Source organism: Chiloscyllium plagiosum, unplaced genomic scaffold (assembly GCF_037043375.1).
Source record: "Chiloscyllium plagiosum isolate Xiang-an unplaced genomic scaffold, Cpla_swu_hap1 HiC_scaffold_4, whole genome shotgun sequence".
Lineage (NCBI taxonomy): Eukaryota > Metazoa > Chordata > Chondrichthyes > Orectolobiformes > Hemiscylliidae > Chiloscyllium > Chiloscyllium plagiosum.
In genome coordinates this window covers 76,951,763-76,974,314 of record NW_028270142.1, presented here as the reverse complement: position 1 = coordinate 76,974,314, position 22,552 = coordinate 76,951,763, and the positions used below count along the sequence as shown (strand labels likewise).

General features: G+C 40.2%; 1 protein-coding gene across 7 annotated transcripts in view; it reads left to right on the top strand.

Annotated features, from left to right (window-relative positions):
* LOC122549101 (lipoxygenase homology domain-containing protein 1-like) overlaps positions 1-22,552 on the top strand; it is a 326,386-nt gene that overhangs the window by 210,940 nt on the left and 92,894 nt on the right. For 6 of the 7 annotated variants that reach the window (XR_015756989.1, XM_087986387.1, XM_087986386.1 and 3 more), the window contains 5 exons: positions 2,378-2,529; positions 10,567-10,724; positions 12,917-12,975; positions 13,466-13,504; positions 17,870-18,033. Coding sequence is in view for 6 of the 7 variants with exons in the window: in XM_087986387.1 (XP_087842513.1) it covers positions 2,378-2,529; positions 10,567-10,724; positions 12,917-12,975; positions 13,466-13,504; positions 17,870-18,033 (572 nt within the window). In the remaining variant the exon portion in view is untranslated. Of the gene's footprint in view, positions 1-2,377; positions 2,530-10,566; positions 10,725-12,916; positions 12,976-13,465; positions 13,505-17,637; positions 17,771-17,869; positions 18,034-22,552 lie in introns of those variants that run through there. The other variant, XM_087986391.1, reaches the window with a different exon arrangement.

Here is a 22,552-nt window from a genome sequence, read left to right as displayed (position 1 = left end):
GAACCAGAGCATCCGGAGGAAACCCACGCAGACACAGGGAAAATGTGTAAACTCCAAGGCTGGAATTGAACCTGGGTCCCTGGTGCTGTGAGGCAGCCATGCTAACCACTGTCCCATCAAGCTGTCCCCAGGTTGCAACACATCTTATAGATAGTACACACTGCTGTAACATAGCATCAGTTTATTGTTTGTGAATATGGTGCCAATGAAGCAGGCTACTTTATCGCAAATAGTGTCAAGTCTCTTGAGTGTTATTGAAGCTGTACTCAGCCAGACACGTGGAGAGTGTCCTTCAGACTCATAACGAGCAGGCTTTGAGAACTCAGGAGGTAAGCTATTCATGAGACTTCATCTTCACAAGAAATGTGCAGTGGTCACTATTACCAATCCTGTCATGGGCAGGTGCATCTACAGCAGACAGATTGATGAAGATGAGATCAACTTTGTTTTTCCCTCTTGTTATTTGTCTCACTCCCAATGCAAATCAGTCCTGCTGTTACGTATTTTAGAACCCATAGATCAGTAGCACTGCTGTTGTGAGCACTTATTGGTGGATATTGAAATCCCCCGCCCAGAGTACAAGTGACCATGCCACCCTCAGTACTTGTTCAGTGGAAAATGGTAAGTGATAATCAGCACAAGATTTCCTTGCCTGTGTTTTACCTGATGCTATGAAATGTCAGAAGATCCATTGTCAATTTTGAGGACTTACTCCTGACTATATAATACTATAATGCAACCTCGACTGGGTCTGCCCTGTTTTTAGGGAGAGGATACATCCATGGATGGTGATGGTGGTGTCTGAGACATTGTCTATAAAGTATGATTCCAGGAGTATGACTGTATCAGGCTGTTACTTGACTGATCTGTAAGAAATCTCTCTTACTTTTGGCACTAACCCTAATGTTGTCAAGAATGCTTTGCTGGGTCGTCAGGACTGTTTTTGACATTGTCATTTCTGGTGTTTAGATTGATGCCAAGTGGCCCATCTGATTTCATTTCTTTGTTGAAACTTTATAGCAATTCATACTCCTGAGTAGCTTGCTAGGCCATTTCAAAGGATAGTTGAGAGTAACCACATTCCTGTGGGTCTGGAGCCACATCTAGGCCAGTCCAGAGGAGGATGGCAGATATCCTTCCCTAAAGGACATTAGTGAGTCAGCTGGGTTTTTCTGACATTCGGCAGTGCCTTCATGGTCATCAACAGAGTCTTAATTTCAGATGTTTATTGAATTTATATCGAGCATCTGCATTCTGGCAGGATTCAAACCCAGGACCCCAGAAACTTAACTGAATTTCTAGATTTCAAGTCTTGCAATAATATCACTTAAGTTATCACTTCTCTTCTTTGTACAATTATATGTTATTTTTTTCTTTAAATTTGCTGCTATCATAAATCTTTCTATTTAACCACAACTTGGAATGTTTCTTGTCTATTCTGTGTATTCTGAAATATCCTCTTCAATGTCTGTTAATATATCTCTATCCAACCTAATTTGCCAATTCATTTTAGCAAGCTTTGCTTTCATATTCTCATAATTGCCCTTATTTAAGTTTAATAAAATAGTCATAGAACCATCCTTCACTCTCTCACTCTCTCTCCATATAAAATTGGATCAGATTGTGGTCACTGCTTTCGAGGGGTACCTTCATCAATCTTATCTCATTACCTATTACCTGTTCATGTTTAGCTTGTCCACTGGCTCCAGAACATGGTGTTTGAAGAAATTATTCCAGAAATATTCTATGAAATCATCATCTAGGCTAACTTGTGAGCAGATAATATGCTATGCCTTCCACACTTCATTTCAGCTCTGATGAAGAGCCATCTAGACATGAGACATTAGCTTGCTGTCTCTCTCCATGGATGCTGTCTGACCTGCTGTGATCTCCAGCATTGGTTGTTTTCAATATGGATCGTATGTGGTTCTATTTGTCTGGGCGGTATCTTCGCATCTGATATTTATATTATATTCAGATTAAAATCCCCTATGATTATCATTGTGTCTTTCTATTTCCTTTCTTCTATTGTAAGGTGTGATTACTGTTGGGGCATCCACACACCATTCCAACATTTGACTTAATTCTTTTATCTACTCTCATCTCTGTCTAAACAGTTTCTGCATCCTGATATCCCAAATTAAGATCATCATTCTCTATTGTGCTAATGCTATAATTAACTAACAGAGGCACCCCTATATCTCTTCTTTATGAATTTCCTAAATCCCCTGTATTCTTCGGTGTGTAGTTCCAAATTGAAGAAGTCCCATTGGACTCAAAATGATAACTCTATTTCTCGCCAATGATGCTGCCAGAACGGCTGAGTTTCTCCAGAATTTCTCTGTTTATTTAATAAATCTTATGTTGCATTTCACAGTGGTAAAATACCAAGTTTGTATTCACACTGGACAGTTGGAGAAATTGGATTCTTATCTTCCCATTTACCTTTGTATTTATGGAGAAAGAGGAGACACTGGACTACGTTATCTGTACAAATTTGACAAATCTACCAAATTCAAAGAAGGACAGGTAAGCTTTTGAGCAGACAAAATGGACCTTGTTTTCTTCTATTTGTAAAATTGATTAAATAATAGTTCTTTCATTTAAGAAAGTATAAATGTAATAGTAGAGGTATTCATGACTACTATTCTGGAAATTAGTACACTTTCTGTGGTGCCAGGGCTAATGACTGCATCCACGTTATTATTAAGATATCAAGTTATCAACATACCACCTTCATAAACAGAAAATTCTTCCACTCCCTGAATATACAGGTGCTAGGTGATCACATCAGGCTTTCATGGACTTGTGTGCACTGTACTCTGGAAACTGCCATGATTTATTTATCTGGAGGAATTTCAATTGCCTCAGCTTTTTCTGACACCAGCAAATAAATGATACTTGCAAATAAATATAGTCATTTTGAAATGTCATTTTGCGGTGCATCTTCAAGATGTCAATAACATACTTAATTGTATTGCAGGTCAGCATGTGGCTGTTGTAGCACTTTTGAATTATTTATGTGCCTAAAAAGGTCATCAGACATCCCTTCTTTTAAAGGGTATCTCCTATCCTCCAAAATCTAACCACCAGTATCCAGGAGAAAATCCAATAAAATCTGTGAATCATGCATACCGGACACATCTTGTACACCACAAAATGACATTCCAAACTGACTGTATTCATTTGTAAGTATTATTTTTGTGCTAGTGTTAGAAAAAGCTGAGGCAATTGAGTTTCCTCTGGATAAATAAGTCTTGGCAGTTTCCAGAGTGTGGTGTGCACAAATGCATGAAAGCTTGATGTGATCAGATACCATCTGCACATTCCGTGAGTTGAAGGATTTTCTGTTTTTGAAGGTGACATGTTGATGACTTGATACCTTAATAACAGCTTTGATACAGTCACTAGCCCTAGCACCCATAGAAGGCTTATTAATTTAATAAACTTCCTTTTTGTGATGTCATCTCAGAAGTTAATGAACTTTTCCAACCAAGCAAAGAGGACACCTGTAAATACCTTGACACAACTCTGTGCAGTTGTGTATGATATTCCACAGAGGCCTCATTCTGAGCCCTGGAAAGAGATTCAGAGCTACTATGACTTTGACAACCATTGGCAGACATAGATATAAGCAGACTGGTGCCAGAGTTTAAAATGAAATATGAATTTCCAATAGAAAGGTTTCACAGGTTTATCTACTACAGGAATTCTCTCCCTAACTATTATTTATATCTTCTGTAAAGCCTGAACCAGTCATAGATGTGTGAATTTGACTTTCAATAAAATGACCATCCTTAAGTTTAGATTTTAACTAATAAATACTGGTCTATTTTCTTTGAAACCAGAAAGCTTAAAGAGGATTGTACTTTCTGCTGAGGCTGTGAGTACTTCCTGGGTCTACTTTACTCAACATAATAGAGGATAAAGGATATATAGCTTTATTGTTTTTTCCATTTAAAACAATTTGTAAAGTGATATTAAAAAGCTAAATTTTTCCATTTGAGAAAACAATGTAAAATAAGTATCATATTTAAGAGGGCAAAACGAGTGCACATTAACCACAAGTTTTTTTTTATCAGAAGGATGTTTTGAAACTTGAAAGAGTTCAGTAAAGATTTACAAGGATGTTGCCAGGGTTGCAGGGTTTGAGCTATAGGAAGAGGCTGAATAGACTGGGGCTGTTTTCCCTGGAGCGTCAGAGGTTGAGGGGTGACCATATAGAGGTTTCTATAATCATGAGGGGCACGGATAGGATAAATAGACAAAGTCTTTTCCTTGTGGTGGGCAAGTTCAGAACTAGAGGCATAGGTTTAGGGTGAGAGGAGAAATATGTAAAAGAGACCTAAGGGATAACTTTTTCATGCAGAGGGTGGTGCGTGTATGGAATGAGGTGCCAGAGGAAATAGTGGAGGCTGGTACAATTGCAGCATTTAAAAGGCATCTGGATGGGTATATGAATAAGAAGGTTTTAGAAGGGTATGGGCCAAATGCTGGCAAATGGGACTAGATTAAATTAGGATATCTGGTCGGCATGGACGAGTTGGACTGAAGGGTCTGTTTCTGTGCTGTACATCTGTATGACTCTAACCTTGCACCTCTTTCACAAGGTCTAAGCAACCAGCTTATCAAGAAATGAATGAATACTGCTGACATCCAATGGTCAATCTCTTCTATGCTGCATTCATCCTCCTCCTTCATCTACTTGGCGTCACACGTGCTGTCGCCAACTTTTGACCTTTGCTCCTCCCTATGGTCTCTCACCCCTCTATGATGCAATTGTGTAAAAGTGCCCTGACTATTCTACAGCTTCTAAGCCATGATGCACATTCTTGCTCCTATTGAGGTCACTGAACGTCCTGCCATAAGTTCCCAAGTATGAAGAGTCAAAACATCTGGGCAACGGATGCTGCAGGCCCCACCCTTTCAACACCCTTGATATCATTCACACATCTGTGATTTAACTTCCTGAAGTCTGTGGGACACAGTGAAAAAATTTAAAACTGTTGAAAAGAATACCCATCTTCTCCAAAGAGCTCTGATAAGGGTCGCATGGTGCTCAGTGGTTAACACTGCTGCCTCATAGTGCCAGGGAGCTGGGTTCAATTCCACCCTTGGGCTATGGTCTGTGTGTCTGCACATTCTCCCTGTGTTTGCATGAGTTTCTTCCAGGCGCTCTGGCTTCCTCCCACAGATGGAAGATGTGCAAGTTAGGTGGATTGGCCATGTTAAATTGCCCATAGTGCCACAATGATGTGCAGGCTGGTGGGTTAGCCATAGGAAATACAGGGTTACAGCGATAGAGATGGGGGCAGGGGTGAGTGGGCCTGGATGGGATGCTCTTTGGAAATAGATTCAATGGGCTTAATGGCCTGCTTCCATACTGTAGGAGTTCTATGATTATAATGGATTTCTGTGAAAGTTTAAACCACTTCCTCAAGTTTGTAATGTCTACAAGTCATGTTTCTGAATGTTCAGTGACAAAAGTTGCTTCTGAGTGAAGGCAGCGACACTGTTGAATTAGAATCCCTGCAGTATGGAAACAGGCCCTTCAGTCCAGTAAGTCCATACTGACCCTTCAAAGAGTAACCTACCCAGACCCATTCCCCAACCTATATTCATCCCTGACTAATGCACCTCACCTACACATCCCTGAACATTATGGGCAATTTAAGATGGCCAATTCACCTAACCTGCACACCTTTGGATTGTGGGAGGAAACCAAAGTATCTGGAGGAAACTCCACACAGACAGTTGCCCGAGGCTGGAATTAGACCCAGATCCCTGACGCTGTGAGCAAGCAGTGCTAACCACTGAGCCACTGTGCTGCCCTAATAGTGATATCACCTCTGTGAACTATGCTTGCATGAGTAGGCCCTGTACTGCCCCCACATATGCATGTAGTGAAAACCTTGGTGTGGCCAAATATAGTGAGCGGGACTCCAGTGCCATTTTCGCAAAAGTCACCAAGCCATGTAAATTATTACTTGTCTGATCTCACAGTTTTCTTCATTTGCCGATAGGGTGATCTCCTCAGTGAAGTTTTGTTTCATCAACTGTGCATGATTTGATTTAAGGTTTCCTGAGAAATCCAAATCTGTATTACTGTGGTTAGTTGTGTCCATCTCTATTCTGGAAGTTGATCATCTTTGTTTCCTAGATTCCAGAAAGTGATGGATACAACATAAGAAGTAAACCAAAAGTAAACACAAAATAGAATAATGATGATCAGAGAGCATCAATAAGTGCTAATGATACCTTAACTGATGCAAACTGAAAATCCTTGCCCATTGACTGTCCCTTCTGCAATATTTGGAATATTACCATAGAGAATCAATTTCTGATGGAGGACATTGCAACAATATTACTATATTAATTTGAGCTTGTGTAATAATTGTATAAAATTGAGGAGTATGGTGTGAGTGCACAAAACCTGGGGACCTAACAAATTAACAATGTAAATATTGTAACCCATGCACTTTGTTTACCAATATCTTGCTTTCACCCACAGCTTGCAAAATAAAGTCAGAGTCCTATAGCACGGAGACAGGCCCTTCAGCCTAAACTGTCCATGCCAATCAAAATGTCCATCCACGCTAACCCCATTTGCTTGCACTTGGCCCATATCCTTCTAAACCTTTCCTATTTATGTATTTGTCCAAATGCCTTTTAAGTGATGATAATATACCTGTCTCAACCACTTCCACTGGCAGCTCAATCCACATGCGTACCACTCTCGGTGTAAAACGTTGTCCTTCAAGTTCCCATTTATTCTTTACCCTCTTACCTTAAACTGATGCTATCTCATCCACAATTCCTCAATTCCCCAAACCTAGGAAAAAGACTAAGTGCATTCACCCTATCCATGTCTCTTATGATCTTACACTTTTATAAGATCTTCCCTTAGTCTCCTACTCACTAAAGAAAAAATTCCTAGCTTGTCCAACCTCTCCCTGTAACTCGGTCCCTTGAGTCCTGTCAACATCCTTGTAAATTTCTTCTGTATTTTTTCTAGTTTAATAACATCCTTTTTATAACAAGATGACCAAAACTGAACACAATACTCCAAGTGCAGCCTCACCAATGTCCTGTAAAACTGCAAGATAGTGTCCCAACTTTTTTACACAGTATTCCAACTGATGAAGGCCAGTGTGCCAAAAGCTTTCTTCACTGCCCTGTCTACCTGACTCCACTTTCAGAGAATTGTGCACCTGAACACCAAGGTCCCTCTATTCCAATTCACTCCTGAAGACCATGAAACTCCTACTTTGACTTGTGGTTTGACTTTGCAAAACGCAAGATCTCACACTTATCTATATTAAACTCCTTTTGCCATTCCTTGGCCCACCTCCACAGCTGATCAAGGTCCTTCCGCAATTTCTGATAACCTTCCTCACTGTTTTGAGAAGATTTGTAGCTCAGATTGAAGTTCTGGATATAGGTTTTCTCGCTGAACTGGAAGGTTCATTTCCAAACGTTTTGTCACCCTACTAGGTAACATCTTCAGTGGGCCTCCAGGCGAAGTACTGTTCATGATTCCTGCTTTCAATTTATATGTTTGGGTTTCTTTGGGTTGGTGATGTCATTTCCTGTTCTTTTTCTCAGGGTTGGAATGCCATGCTTCTAGGAATTCTCGTGCATGTCTTTGTTTGGCTTGTCCTAGGATGAATGTGTTGTCCTAGTCGAAGTGGTGTCCTTCCTTATGTGTACGTAAAGATATTAGTGAGAGAGGGTCATGTTATTTTGTGGATAGTTGGTGTTTATGTATCCTAGTGGCTAGTTTTTTGCCTGTTTGTCCAACGTAGTGTTTGTTACAGTTCTTGCACAGTATTTTGTAAATGATACTGTCCTCGCTGTCCACAATACCGCCTATTTTAGTGTTATCTGCAAACCTACTAATCATGCCTTGTACATTCTCATCCAAATCATTGATATAGATATCAATGCACAATGAGCTTATCACCCACCACAGAGGTACACCACAGTCAGAGGCTTCCAGTCCAATATGCATCCATCCGCTATTACCCTCTACTTCCTACCATCAAGCCAATTATTTATCCAGTTTGCGAGCTCTCCCTGGATTCCATGTGATCTAACCTTCCAGAGCAGCTTATCATGTGGAAAATTATCAAAGCCTTAGTGAAATCCATGTAGGCTACATCTACCATCCTGCCATCATCAACCTTCCTGGTTACTTCATCAAAGAACTTTTTGTGAGACATGATCTTCCATGCACAAAGCCATGCTCACTACTCCTAATCAAACCCTGTCTTTCCAAATGCATGTATATCTTATCCCTCAGAATCTTCTTAAGAAACTTGCCTACCGTAGATGTTAGGCTTACTGGCCTATAGTTTCTTGGTCTTTCTTTGCAGCCTTTGTTGAATAAGGGCACAGCATTGACTCCTGTCCAATCTTCAGGGACCTCACCTGTGGCTAATGATGATGCAAACGTATCAGCCAAGGCACCCCTAATTTCTTCTCAAATCTCTTGTAGGGTTCTTGGATATATCTGATCAGGACCAGCAGATTTATCCACCTTCATACATTCTAATATGTCTAACATCTCTTCTACTGTAATATGGACTGTCTCCAAGATATCACCATTAACTTGCCCAAGGTCCCAAGTCTTCATGTCTTTCTCCAGAGGAGAAATATTCATTGAGGACCTCACTCATCTCTTGTGATTACACATATGCATCTGCACTTTGGTCCTTCAGGGGTCCTACTCTCTCTCTAGTTATTCTTTTTCCTTTAATATACTTAAAGAATCTCTCGGATTCATCATATGCTTCTCAGCCAAAGCTATCTCATGCCCCATTTTAGCCCTCCCGATTTCCTTCTTCAGTACACTCCTGTATCCCCTATAAACCTCCAGGGATTTCCTTGATCCTTGCTGCTTGTACATGACGCATGCCTCCTTTTTTTCTTGTCTAAGCCTCAGTTTCTCTTGTCATCCAGGGCTCCATATTCCTGCCAACCTTACCTTTCACCCTCATAGGAATATATAGAAACTCTAGCTATCACAGTTTTAAAGGCCTCCCACTTCCCGGAAGTCCCTTGGTCTGCAAACAAACCACTCCAATCAGCCCCTGCAAGCTCCTGTTTAATTTAGAATTTGAATCTATGGATCAAGTTAAAACACCAGGTTATAGCCAACAGGTTTATTTGGAAGTATTAGTTTTTGGAGTGCTGCTCCTTCATCAAGTGGTTGTTAACCAGTTTTTTCCCTCTCCATAACAATTTTAAAATTAAACTTGCTTCCCCACTGTCGTCTCAGTCACCTGTCCTGCCCTATTTCCCAAAAGTAGGTAGAGTTTTGCCCATTTCTGAGTAGGATATTCTATACACTGCTTGAGGAAACTTTTCTGAACACACTTAATGAATTCCACCCCATCTATGCCCTTAATGCGAAGGTAGTCCTAGTTTATGTTAGGAATATTAAAATCCCCTACTATGACAACCATACTGCTCCTGCAAATCTCCCCAATCTCCCTGCATATTTATTCCATTGACTATTTGTGGGCCTATAGTACAACCCCAATAATGTCACCATGCCCTTCTTATTTCTTAGCTCCACCCACAAATCCTCACTGGATGATCCCTCAGTTCTTTCATCTCTGACTACTGTGATACTCCCCTTAATCAAAATTGCGATTACACCTCCCCTCTTTCCTCCACCTCTGTCCTGCCAAAAGCACCTGTACCCTGGCACATCAAGCTATCAATCCTATCCCTATAATATAGCTAAGTTAGGTGAATGCTCATTTGCACTGGAAGAACTGTATGGCAATTGCAGTAGCAACCTCCTCAGGTCATAAGGACATCTATCATGAATTCTCCTACTAATCTTTTGACCATTTTAAGAATCAAAATAGTCAATTTAATCTTGCATGAAAAATATTTATTTTTGTTGAATGAGGAATATTTAGAAGATCCAGACATCAATCCTACCTTTGCATTCAAAGTTGTGTCATATTTTGATGCCTTAGAATGAAAGCATATACCCTAGCTGGGACCCTTGCACTGAAATGCATTTTGTTCTAATAGTGGTAGCAAACCATTCACAATACGTTTCGGTGGCATGGAATGACAAGTATTTTGGAAACCATTTGTTCACAGCTGAAGTATTTGTGGCAGTATGTCTTTTTCACTTCGCTTTAATCATTTCTTTAATACAACTCCAGATCAACATGGCTATTTCCTGAGGTATCTCAAGTTGCCACTGATTTGACATTCACTGTTAGTAATGGATTGTGAGTAGCTGGTACCAGATGACACATGTCTAGCACTATCTATATACTAGCACTGTATATTCTCTTCTAATATTCCTTCACCTTGCACAGGTACATTTTTTTTTAGGCTTTTTCCTTCATTATTCAAGCTACCTGGGAGTGCTGTTGTATCCACGCTTTTTTTGTTAAATGGGCATTTTGTTCCAGATGAATCTTTAATGGTTCAAGATCTGATCTCGAACAAAATACTAACTCTGAAACATTCCTGTAATTTTGACTGTGTATACCTTCATTGATAGATCCCTAAAATATTTATATTATATTCTTCAAGGGTGTTTTTTTCCAATTGGAAGCTGTGTCCTTGGGTAAGCTACAGAAGCTACTACTTCGCACAGAAAATGATAAAAGATCTCAGCGTTGGTATTGTGACAAAGTGGTTATTAAAGAAGAGAGTGATAATAGATTAGAATATGTCTTCAACTGTGACAGGTAACATGTTGCAACGTATGGGACAAAAATATGATTTATTGGAATATCTGACTTCCGAGCATTTTGTAATATAATTAGATAAAAGTTCTTGTGATTCTTTATGAAATCTGCAAAAACATGTTGGGGGAATGTTATTTATTGGTTTCACTAACTGAGACAAAGAATGGTGTGAAAATTAGATCAAAAGTCTTAAACTTAATCATAGTGTTACTGAAAAAAAGCAGAAATTTGACTTCAGTCATGCTAGAATTTTAAATCCCCTGCAGTGCTTGAGGAGTGGGTTCATGGGTGAAGTGGTTTGAAGGAGAAAAAAGTTGTATGGCATGATGGGTGACATCACGTCTGGCTACCTGCTTTCATTAGTATTTTACTAAAGAGTAGCATAGGTCTAAGGTGGCTTCCCTACAGCTGGACCATTTTAGGTCTTAATGTGGAAAAGTAAGGACTCATTGTGACTGATTAATTTTTCTGGGGCAGGTGGTACCATTTCTTTTGGCAAGGCCCATGTACAAACCTTGGTGACATATCTGTGGGAAGGAGCTGGGGCCCTCCCGTGATCAACAGTTGGCCAGTAAAGTAGAAAAGGCTGTTTCTACAGCTTTCCAGAAGTATACCCTACCTCTCCACAATCTGCCTCACTGACTCCAATGAACCCATCCTCTTGCACCTTCAAATCCAGCCTCGCTAATCCTCCTCTTAAGAAACAGGATGCAGTTTCAGCAATGCCAATCACTCAGAGAATCATCATAGCTTAATAACATAATCCCTATAGTGTGGAAGTAGGCCATTCAGCCCATCAAGTTCACACCGACCCTCTGAAGAGCATCCACCCAGACCCACCCCTCTATCCTATCCATGCAACCCTGCATTTCCCCTGACTAATCCACCTAGTCTGCACATCCCTGGACCCTATGGGAAATTTAACATGGCCAATCCATCTGACCTGCATATCTTTGGACTATGGGAAGAAACCAGAGCAGCTGAAGGAACCCATGCAGACTCAAGGAGAATATGCACATTCCACACAGACAGTTGCCCGAGGTGGAATCGAACTTGAGTCCCTGGTGCTGTAGGCCGCATTGCTAACCAATTAACCACCATGCATAAATGGCCTACTTCCATACTGTAGGAATTCATCACTTTTTGGACTTCAGAGCAATCTTTAATCTGATTGGCCTGCAACTCTTAGCCAAAGAACATCCTCCAAAGTTTAGGGATGAGGGATGCGGAGGCCATGACCTTTGACAGTTTACAGCCCGATGACCATCAAATCCAGTCAAGGTGACCTGCTGCCAGCTTTTCAGTCAATGAGAAGGGCCAGGCCCTCTACAAAAAAATTAACCAATGTCTTTTAAAGAGATTAAGGAAAATAATTGCAAGAATTGAAACTGCCAACAGAAATAATTAATCAAACAGCTGACAGGTATAACATTCCTCAGTGTATATGGCTGTTTTCTGACATACCTTTTGCGAGATAACAGAATACTATTGCTGGAATATTGCAGAAATTGAACCAGATCCCTGACATATCCAAGTGTTTCTGATTTACCTTCTGAAGGGAACACAGGATCCCCTAAAAGGTAAATGTTGGGCTCTGTGGATATGTATAGTGAAATGTGATGATGGGGGAAAAGAGTCTTTGACTTCTCATTCTATCTGATAACAGGAATTATCACTTGTGTAGCTCAGTCTGGACCCATCATATCTAAAATAGGAGGTGTAACAATTTTCTGATGGATGGTTTTGATTCCTACCAGGGAATAATGGAACTAAAAGCTTTCTTTATAAAAATGTTTTTACTGTGAATGTTGACCAATAGTTCAAGTACATGGACAGAATTGGAATATGGAGACTTGAACAACTTTCCTCAAGTGCTGGTTGAGTGCTGGAATGTCTAATTGTATGGGGTTGGAAACAGACATGTACCAGATATACCGGTATAATGAAGCTTCAGCCAGTCTTTCCAATATTTATTAGGTGTCTGCTAATCTATTCCCACATACTCCTTGTTCCTGACAAAACCACTGGATCATAACCCAAGGAATTTAAGCTTCAATATGTATTGCATTGGAGATAAATGATTTTTCTAATCAAATCTAGAGTTATCTTACACATCAATGCTACATATATTAGCAAAGTTTTATAATATTGTGATATTTCCAATGTAACATGTAGATTTATGTTTATTGCAGGTGGTTTCCATATATCTTAATGGATGTTGTCCAGCCAGAAATAGAGATCAAACTTTCTGGTGAGCACCCTTAAAAGACTTAAGGGTGGGGATATTCTGAATATTGTACTTTTATTATTATGTCGGCTATGATGAATTATAAAAATATATACTATTCAGAATAAGATTTTGTGATCTGCCTTCACACAGTTACAAAAAAGAACCATACTCCAGAATGACATTGAATTTATTGTATGCTATTTGAACAACACTGAGAAGACTTGACACCTAAATATTTGAGAAATGTTTCTGATCACATCCTCAAGTAACTAGCTCTGCTTGAAACATTATTGATCCACTTGAAGCTCTCCCTTCTTACATTCTTGACCAAGCAATCCTACTCAAAATGTATAATGCACCTTTAAAAAAAACTAAATTGAGTTCAAGGAAATATGCAGACAAGAGAAAGAGGAACCTGCGACAGAGATGAGTGCTGAAGCTCTTAACACAAATAAAGTTGAATATTGTTCATTTTTTTGCATGTAATTCTAAGTTTTTTTTCTATTTTCAGAAATTCGACAGGACCAGAATTCACAGGAAATTATTCAAGGCAAGAACACATAAAATTTATAGACTGGATTTTGTATGACTGTTAATTATGAAAATACTAATTCACATTGATATCATCAAACCTTTTCAGAACATCAGTCCAACAATCTCCTTTGAACTAGTTATTAGAAAGCATAGAAATAATGCATTAACATCCCTCCAGTATTCGCTTAAGTTCCTGATGGAATACATCTTGTATGCAGTCCCATTTTGGAACTTCAACTTTCTAGAAGCATAACATACCCATGATTTGCAGTACTGACATCAGTAATCTAAATAAGATAGAATCAGGAATCAAGGTAGATCTCCAATATTTGCCTGACATTCAAAATTGACCCTCTGTGACTTAGTAATCAAATGCCTGAGGCAAACAGATCCAAACTGTTCCATGGTAATGCTAGTGAGTAAATTACACATTGGCTGACTAATGGAATCTAGATGGGAGAAAATGATCATGTCTGTATTAGCTCTTTGCTAAAGCAATTCAAACTAATCCCACTGCTCTGACTTTTTTCTAATAATCCTGTAACTTCTCTGTTTCAAATGGTTATGTCTTGAAGCATAAATTTATAAACCATAACTTGAATTAGTTCATATCTGCAATGAAAAATTGCTCAAAGATTTAGAAGAACGTTTCAAGACACCAATGACAGGGGAAGATGCAGAGAGCCTCTTGTTTAGCTGTGCTTGATGCACAATGGTGTTCCTCAAACTCCACTGACAATCCCTCGCAAGGAGAGGGATGCTTACAATGGAGTACAGCCCATGGCACATAGAACACAGAACGAAGAACATGTAACATAAAATATTACATCATAGTACAGGTCCTTTAGCCCTTGATGTTGCGCTGCCCTGTGAAACCAATCTGAAGCCCACCTAACCTACACTATTCCATTCTCGCACAAATGCCTATCCAACGACCATTTAAATGCCCGTAAAGTTGGTGAGACTACAGCAAGCAGTGCGTACTCTAAGTAAAGAAATTACCTCTGACATCTGTCCAATATCTGTCACCATTAAATTTGAAGCTATGCCCCCTTGTGCTATCCATCACCATCCTAGGAAAAAGGCTCTCACTGTCCACCCAATCTAACCCTCTGATTATCTTATATGTCTCAATTAAGTCACCTCTCAACCTTCTTCTCTCTGACAAAAATAGCCTCAAGTCCCTCAGCCTTTCCTCATAAGACCTTCCCTTTATACCAGGCTACATCCTTGTAAATCTCCTCTGAACCCTTTTCAAAGCTTCCATATCCTTTCTATAATATGGTGACCAGAACTGTATGCACTACTCCAAATGTGGCCGCAGCAGAATCTTGTACAGCTGCAGCATGACCCCATAGTTCCGAAACTCGATACCTCTACTAATAAAAGCTAACACACCGTATGCCTTCCTAACAGTCCTATCAACCTGGGTGGCAACTTTGAGGGATCTATGTATATGGACACCAAGATCTCTCTGCTCATCTACACTACCAAGAATCTTAGCATTAGCCCAGTACTCTGCATTCCTGTCACTCCTTCCAAAGTGAATCACCTCACACTTTACTGCATTAAACTCCATTTGCCAAATCTCAGCCCAGCTTTGCAGTTTATCCATGTTCCTCTGTAGACTAACAACATCCTTCGTTGCTATCCACAACTGTACCAACCTTAGTGTCATCTGCAAATTTATTAACCCATCTTTCTATGCCCTCATCCAGGTCATTTATAAGAATGACAAACAGCAGTAGACCCAAAACAGATCCTTGCGGTACACCACTAGTAACTGAACTCCAGGATAAACATTTCCCATCAACCACCACCCTTTGTCTTCTTTAAGCTAGCCAATTTCTGATCCAAACCGCTAAATAACCCACAATCCCATGCCTCCTTATTTTGGGCAGTAGTCTACCATGGGGAACTTTATCGAACACCTTACTGAAATCCATATACACCGCATCAACGCTTTACCCTCATTCATCGGTTTGGTCACCTTCTCAAATAACTCAATAAGGTTTGTGAGGCTCAACATACCCTTCACAAAACCTGTTGACTATCCCTAATCAACTTTTTCCTATCTAAATGGTTATAAATCATACCTCTTATAATCTTTTCCAACAATTTACCCACAACTGAAGTAAGACTCACTGGTCTATAAATACCAGGGTTGTTTCTACTCCCCTTCTTGGACAAGGGAACAACATTTGCTATCCTCCAGTCTTCTGGCACTATTCCTGTAGACAATGACAACATAAAGATCAAAGCCAATGGCTTTGCAATCTCCTCACTGGTTTCGCAGAGCATCCTAGGATAAATCACCTCTAGCCCAGGGAATTTATCTGTTTTCACACTTGCCAGAATAGCTATGCCTTTCCATCGCTAAAGTAAACATAATTGAATTGTGGTCACTATTAGATTACTTACAGTGTGGAAACAGGCCCTTCAGCCCAACAAGTCCATACCGACCCTCCGAAGAGCAACCTACCCAGACCCATTCCCCTACATTTACCTCTTCACCTAACACTACAGGCAATTTAGCCTGGCCAGTTCACCTAACCTGCACATCTTTGGACTGTGGGAGGAAACTGGAGCACCCTGAGGAAATCCACACAGACACGGGGAGAATGTGCAAACTCTACACAGACAGTTGCCTGAGGTGGGAATTGAACCCGGGTCTCTGGCGCTGTGAGGCAGCAGTGCTAGCCACCGTGTCGCCCACTATCACCAAAGTGCTCACCTACCTCCAAATCTAAAACCTGGCTGGCTTCATTGCCCAAAGTGTAGGCACAAACCTACACATGTAAGCTTTTAATGTGATGAAACTGTTGTGCTGCAGCTACCACATAGTTCTGATAATAGGAGACTCTTTTGTTCTAACCTCCTATCGTAGGTACATATGAGAAATTTGAAGATTGAAAATCAACCAGTTTGGACATGTCATTCAATAGCATGAAGTCTTGGATGTGGATTTGAAACATATTACCATAAACTTATGCAGAAGTAGGGTATTCAGTCTATCAAACTTACTTCATCATTCATTGAGATCAACTTCATTTTTCTGTCTTTTTTCCCCTTCAAAGTTGATCACTTATAAGTTATAAATCTGTCTATCTCAACCTTGAACATACTTAATAACCCAGCTTTAACTGCCTTCTGAGGTAAAGAATTCCACCTTCTGAGAGAACCCAAAACTCCTCCTCATCTCTGTCTTAAATGGGGAACCCCTTGCTCTGAGATTATGCTGTCTGGTTCTAGACTCTCCCATAAGGAGAAACAGTTCTTTGTCTCCATCCTGTCATGTCCTCTAAAAACTCTGGATATTTCAATTAGATGGCCCCTCATTCTTCTAAAGCCCAGTGAGTACTAGCTCAACCTACTCAACCTCTCCTAGTCTGACTTGTACATTGTATTGTTTTAGCAAGACTTCTTTAATTTTCTCCTTCATTCCCTTTGAAATAAAAACTAACAATCCATTTAACTTTCCTATTGTCTGCAGTACCTGGATGCTACCTTTTGTTATTCATATATGAGGATCCCACATTCAGATCTTTCTACAGTCTGTCTCCATGTAAATATTATTCAGCTCCTTTGTGTTTCCTGGCCATTATCCACATTACATTTTTGCCTACTCACTTAATTTATCTCTATCCCTCTGCAGACTGTTTGTGTCATCCATACCATTGTCTTCCCACCTATTTTTGTATCATTCACAAATTTGGTGATATTGTATTCAATTTCCCCATCCAACTCACTTTATATAGGTTGTAAATAGTTGTGGTCCCAGCACTGATCCATACGGTGTTCCATTAATTCCTGGTTGCCATCCTAAAAATGCCTCCTTTTTCCCAACTCTTAGTCAATCCTCTATCTATGCTCATCTAAAACTGCCATGACCATGGACCATGATTTTAATCAAGTGGCCTTACTTTATCAAATGTCTTTTAGAAATCTAAATGTTAAACATCTACTGGTTCCCTTTATCCCTCCTGGTTATTATCTTCTCAAATAACTTGAATATAATCAACTTGTGGCCCAGAGGCAGGGATGCTGTTCGACAAAACTTCTGTCCCTCAAACTCTGGCTACAGGTGAGTGACTTGCTCCAGGTGAAAAACTAACTATTGAAACATGCATGTGCTTCATTTGCCAGTAGACTTGGGAGAAAACCAAGGAAGGAAGGATTACTTCTGTGTAAATGAAATCAAAATTTTCCAAATCAACCTTGTTATGTATCAAGTGTGAATTTCTGTCATTTTATTTAATAAAAGAACAACACAAGGGCTAAAGATAATTGTTATTTCAGTATCAACTATATTTAGTGAAATCATGTGCACTTGTTTTATTCCAAATAATAAAAATGATGGGTTTTATTTTGTTAATAATAGCAGATACATGGGAGGTGATAGTCACGACTGGAAACTTTCATCTAGCTGGCACTGAAGCAACTGTGATCATTTATGCATATGGCGACAAAGGATCATCAGGCCCAATTGTTTTAGGCACTGGAAAGCAACAACTATTCAAACCGAGTAGCACTGATACATTTCAGGTAACAAGGAAGCTGACATAATTGCCCTCAAGTAAGAATGCACATATGTAAAGTAATTAGCAAATATGATTACAAATGTAAGGAACTCTCAAAGTAAAAATTAAAATAAAAAACAAACTGAATTTGACAAAATAACCAAAATAAAAACATTAAAAATACAAAGTCACAATGGAGATCAAAAAATACTAAATACATGATGTAGAAATACATAATGTGAACAATATGGAAGTAAATAAATTGAAAATCAAAACGTACACATAGTATTTGAAAGGGTTTGTAATAGTTTCAAAACATTGGGATACCTTCTGGGGAAAGTCAGACCTATACAAAAAGGACGGGTTGCATCTGAACTGTAGGGACACCAATATCATGGCCAGGAGGTTTTCCAGAGCTCTTCGGGAGGGTTTAAACTAGATTGGGGGGCGTGGAGGGGAGGGTGGGAACTGGCGGTACAGATTAGATGATGGAATAGGTAGTAAACGGCCAATACAGTGTGCAGAGAGTTTGTGAGGAGGGGTGGGCACTTGACAGGGCAAAGGTGCAGTCAGTGTGATGGGTTGAAGTGTGTCTACTTTAATGTAAGAAGTAATGGAATAAGGGTGCCGAACTTAGAGCATGGATCAGGATTTGGAACTATGATGTTGTGGTCATTATGAAGACTTGGATATCACAGGGACAGGAATAGTTGTTGGATATTCCAGGGTTTAGATGTTTCAAAAGGAATAGGGGGGAAAGTAAAATAGATGGGGGTTGTTGGCATTGCTAATCAAGGATAGTATCACACCTGCAGAAAGGGAGGTTATTGAGGAGGGCTTGTTTACAGAGTCAGCATGGGTGGAAGTCAGAAACAGGAAAGGAGTAGTCACTTTATCGGGACTTTTTTACAGATCCCCACCTCCACTCCCCACCCCACCCCCACCCTGGCAACAGAGACACAGAGGAGCAGTTTGGGAGGCAGATTTTGGAAAGTTGCAGAATTATCAGGGTTGTTGTCATAGGTGACTTTAACTTCCCTAATATTGATTAGACCTTCCATGTTCAAATAGTTTGGATGGAGCAGTTTTTGTCAGGGGTGACCAGGAAAGGTTCCTGATACAACCTATAGATAGACCGACTAGAGAAGAGGGCATATTGGATTTGGTGCTTGGCAACGAACGATGCCAGGTGTCAGATATCTTGGTGGGAGAGCATTTCGTTGATAGTGATCACAACTCCCTGACCTTTACTATAGTCATGGAGAGGGATAGGAGAAGACAGTAGGGAAAATATTTAATTGGGGGAAGGGAAATTACAATGCTATTAGATGGGAACTAGGGTGCTTAATTTGGGAACAGATGTTCTCAGGGAATGCACAACAGAAACATGTTTAAGAAGCGCTTGCTCATATTGCTGGACAGGTTTGACAGACTGAAGCAAGGAAGGGATGGTAGGTTGAAAGAACCTTGGGTGACAACAGATGTGGAACGTCTAGTCAAGAGGAAGAAGGAAGCTTGCTTAATGTTGAGGAGGCAAGGAACAGACAGGGTTCACGAGGGTTACACAGTAACCAGGGAGGAACTGAAGAATGGACTTGGTAGAGCCAGAAGAGAGCATGAAAAGGCTTTCACGGATAGGATTAAGGAAAACCCCAAAACATTTTACACTTATGTGAGGAACAGATGGATGGCCAGGGTGAGGGTAGGGCTGATCATGGGTGGTTTGAGGAACTTGCACCTGGAATCGGAGGAGGTAGGGGAGGGACCTTAATGAATACTTTGCTTCAGTATTCACTAGTGGGAGGGACCTTGATGTTTATGAGGACAGTGTGAAACAGACTGGATGCTCGAACAATGAAGATATGCTAAAAATCTTTAAAAACGTAAGGATAGATAAATCCCCTGGGCCAAATGGGATAAACCCTAGGTTACTACAGGAAGTGAGGGAAGAGATTGTTGAGCCTTTGACGATGATCTTTGCATCCTCATTGTCCACTAGAGTAGTGCCAGATGATTGGAGGGTGGCAAATGTTAATCCCTTGTTCAAGAAAGGGAATAGGGATAATCCTAGGAATTACAGACCAGTCAGTCTTACGTCTGTGATGGGCAAGTATTGGAGAAGTTTCTGAGAGACAGGATTTATGATTACTTGGAAAACCACAGTTTGATTAGAAATAGTCATCATGGCTTTGTGAGGGTCAAGTAATGCCTCATAAACAACGAAATATTTGAGGATGGGACAAAACACATTGATGAAGGTAAGCAGTGGATGTGGTGCACATGCATTTAATAAGGTTCGCAGGGTAGGCTCATTTAGAAAGTAAGGAGGCATAGGATACAGGAAAATCTCGCTGTCTGGATATAGAATTGGCTGGCCCATAAAAGACAGAGGGTGGTGGTAGATGGAAAGTATTCACCCGGGAGCTTGGTGACCAGTGGTGTTCCACAGGGATTGGTTCTGGGACCTCTGCTCTTTATGGCTTTTATAAATGACTTGGATGAGGAAGTGGAAGGATGGGTTAGTACGTTTGCTGATGACACAAAGCTTGATGGAGTTATTGATAGTGTTGTAGATTGCAATGGGACACTGGAGAAAGCGAGAACTACAGATGCTGGAGATCAAAGTCAAGAGTGTGGTGCTAGAAAAGCACAGCAGGTCAGGCAGCATCCGACGAGCAGGAGAATCGACATTTCATCAGGAGCCTCATTCCGGATGAAGGGCTTATGCCCGAAACACTGATTCACCTGCTCCTCAGATGCTGCCTGCATTTCTAGCACCATACTTTCAACTGCAACATGACATTGACAAGATGCAGATCGGGGCTGATAAGTCGCAGAAGGATTTCAATCTGGAAAAGTGTGAAGTGATTCACTTTGGAAAGTCAAATTTGAATGCAGAATACAGGGTTAAAGGCAGGATTCTTCTCAATGTGGAGGAACAGAGTGATCTTGGAGTTCACATCCATAGATCTCTCAACATTGCTGCCGTAGTTGATGGGGTTGTTAAGAAGGCACATGGTATGTTGGCTTTCATGAGCAGAGGGATTCAATTTAAGAGCCACAAGGTTATGCTGCAGCTTTATAGAGCCCTGGTTTGACCACACTTGGAATAATGTGTTCAGTTCTTGTTGCCTCATTATAGGAAAGATATGGAAGCTTTAGAAAGGGCACAGAAGAGATTTACCAGGATGCTGCCTGGACTGGAGGGCACGTCTTATGAAGAAAGATTGAGAGAGCTAGGGCTTTTCCCATTGGAGCGAAGGAAGATAGAGGTGACTTGATAGAGGTGTACAAGATGTTGAGAGGCATAGATAGAGTGGAGAGCCAGATAAGTTTTCCAATGGTGGAAATGTCTCTCACAAGGAGACATAATTTTAAGGTGATTGGAGGAAGGCTTAGGGAAATATTAGAGGTAGATTCTTCACACAGAATGGTGGGTGCGTGGAATACACTGCCAATAGTTGTGGTTGAGTCAGATACATTAGGGACGTTTGAGTAGCTCTTGGATAGGCACATGGAAGATAGTACAATGAAGGGTTTGTGGGTTAGTCTGATCTTAGAGTAGGATAAAAGGCTGGCACAACATCGAGGGCTGCAGGGCTTGTACTGTGCTTTATGTTCTGTGTAAAATAAAGTTCATGCTCTGTTTAAAAAAAAAGATTTTCACACATAAAAATGTACTTTTTAATGCGTAGCAAACAATACCACTCCAAAAATAAGAAAACTTGAAAATGAAATATCCAAAGGGATAAGGATGAGTCCGAGACAATATCTGTAAATTTTTCTTTCTTTATTTAAACACTTCATGATTATAAACATCTTAATCAAATCTTCCTTTTTATCTGCTGTTAACTGCAGTTTATACATACTTTCTGTAGTAAACGTAATCCTTCAATTACATAATCGAACTAGTAAATCTTATGATGTTGTATCACAGAGCATGGCTGCAAGGGGATCAGGGCTGGGAAATAAATATTCTAGAATTTGAGTCCTATCGAAAGAACACGATGATGGGCTGAGTGGGGCAAGGTTGCCTTGTTAGTGTGAAATGAAATTAAATCTATAGCAAAAAGTGATATAGGGTGGGAAGGTGTAGAATTTGTGTGGGTAGAGTTGAGAAACTGCAAAGGTAAAAAGATCCTGATGGAGGTTGTGTACTGTTCTCCGAGCAGTAGTTAGGATATGGAGAAGTAAATAAATTAGGAGATAGCAAAGGCATACAGTAATCCAGAGGACTTTGATATGAAGCTGAACTGCAATAATCAGGTTGATAGTAGGTCTCAAGAAAAGGAATTTGTAGTATATACGTGAAATTGGGTTTTTGGATTAATTTGTGGTAGAGCCCACGAGGGAGCAGGCAATTTGGCTTTGATGATGTGTTATGAGGCAGAATGGATTAGCGGTCTTAAGGTGAAGGAATCTCAAGGGCACATTGGCCATAATGTGATAGAATTCGCCCTGCAGTTTGTGAGGGAGGAACTGGAATCAGATGCAATGGTATTACCATTGAATACAGTTCGTTGCCAAAGACACAAGGGAAGAGC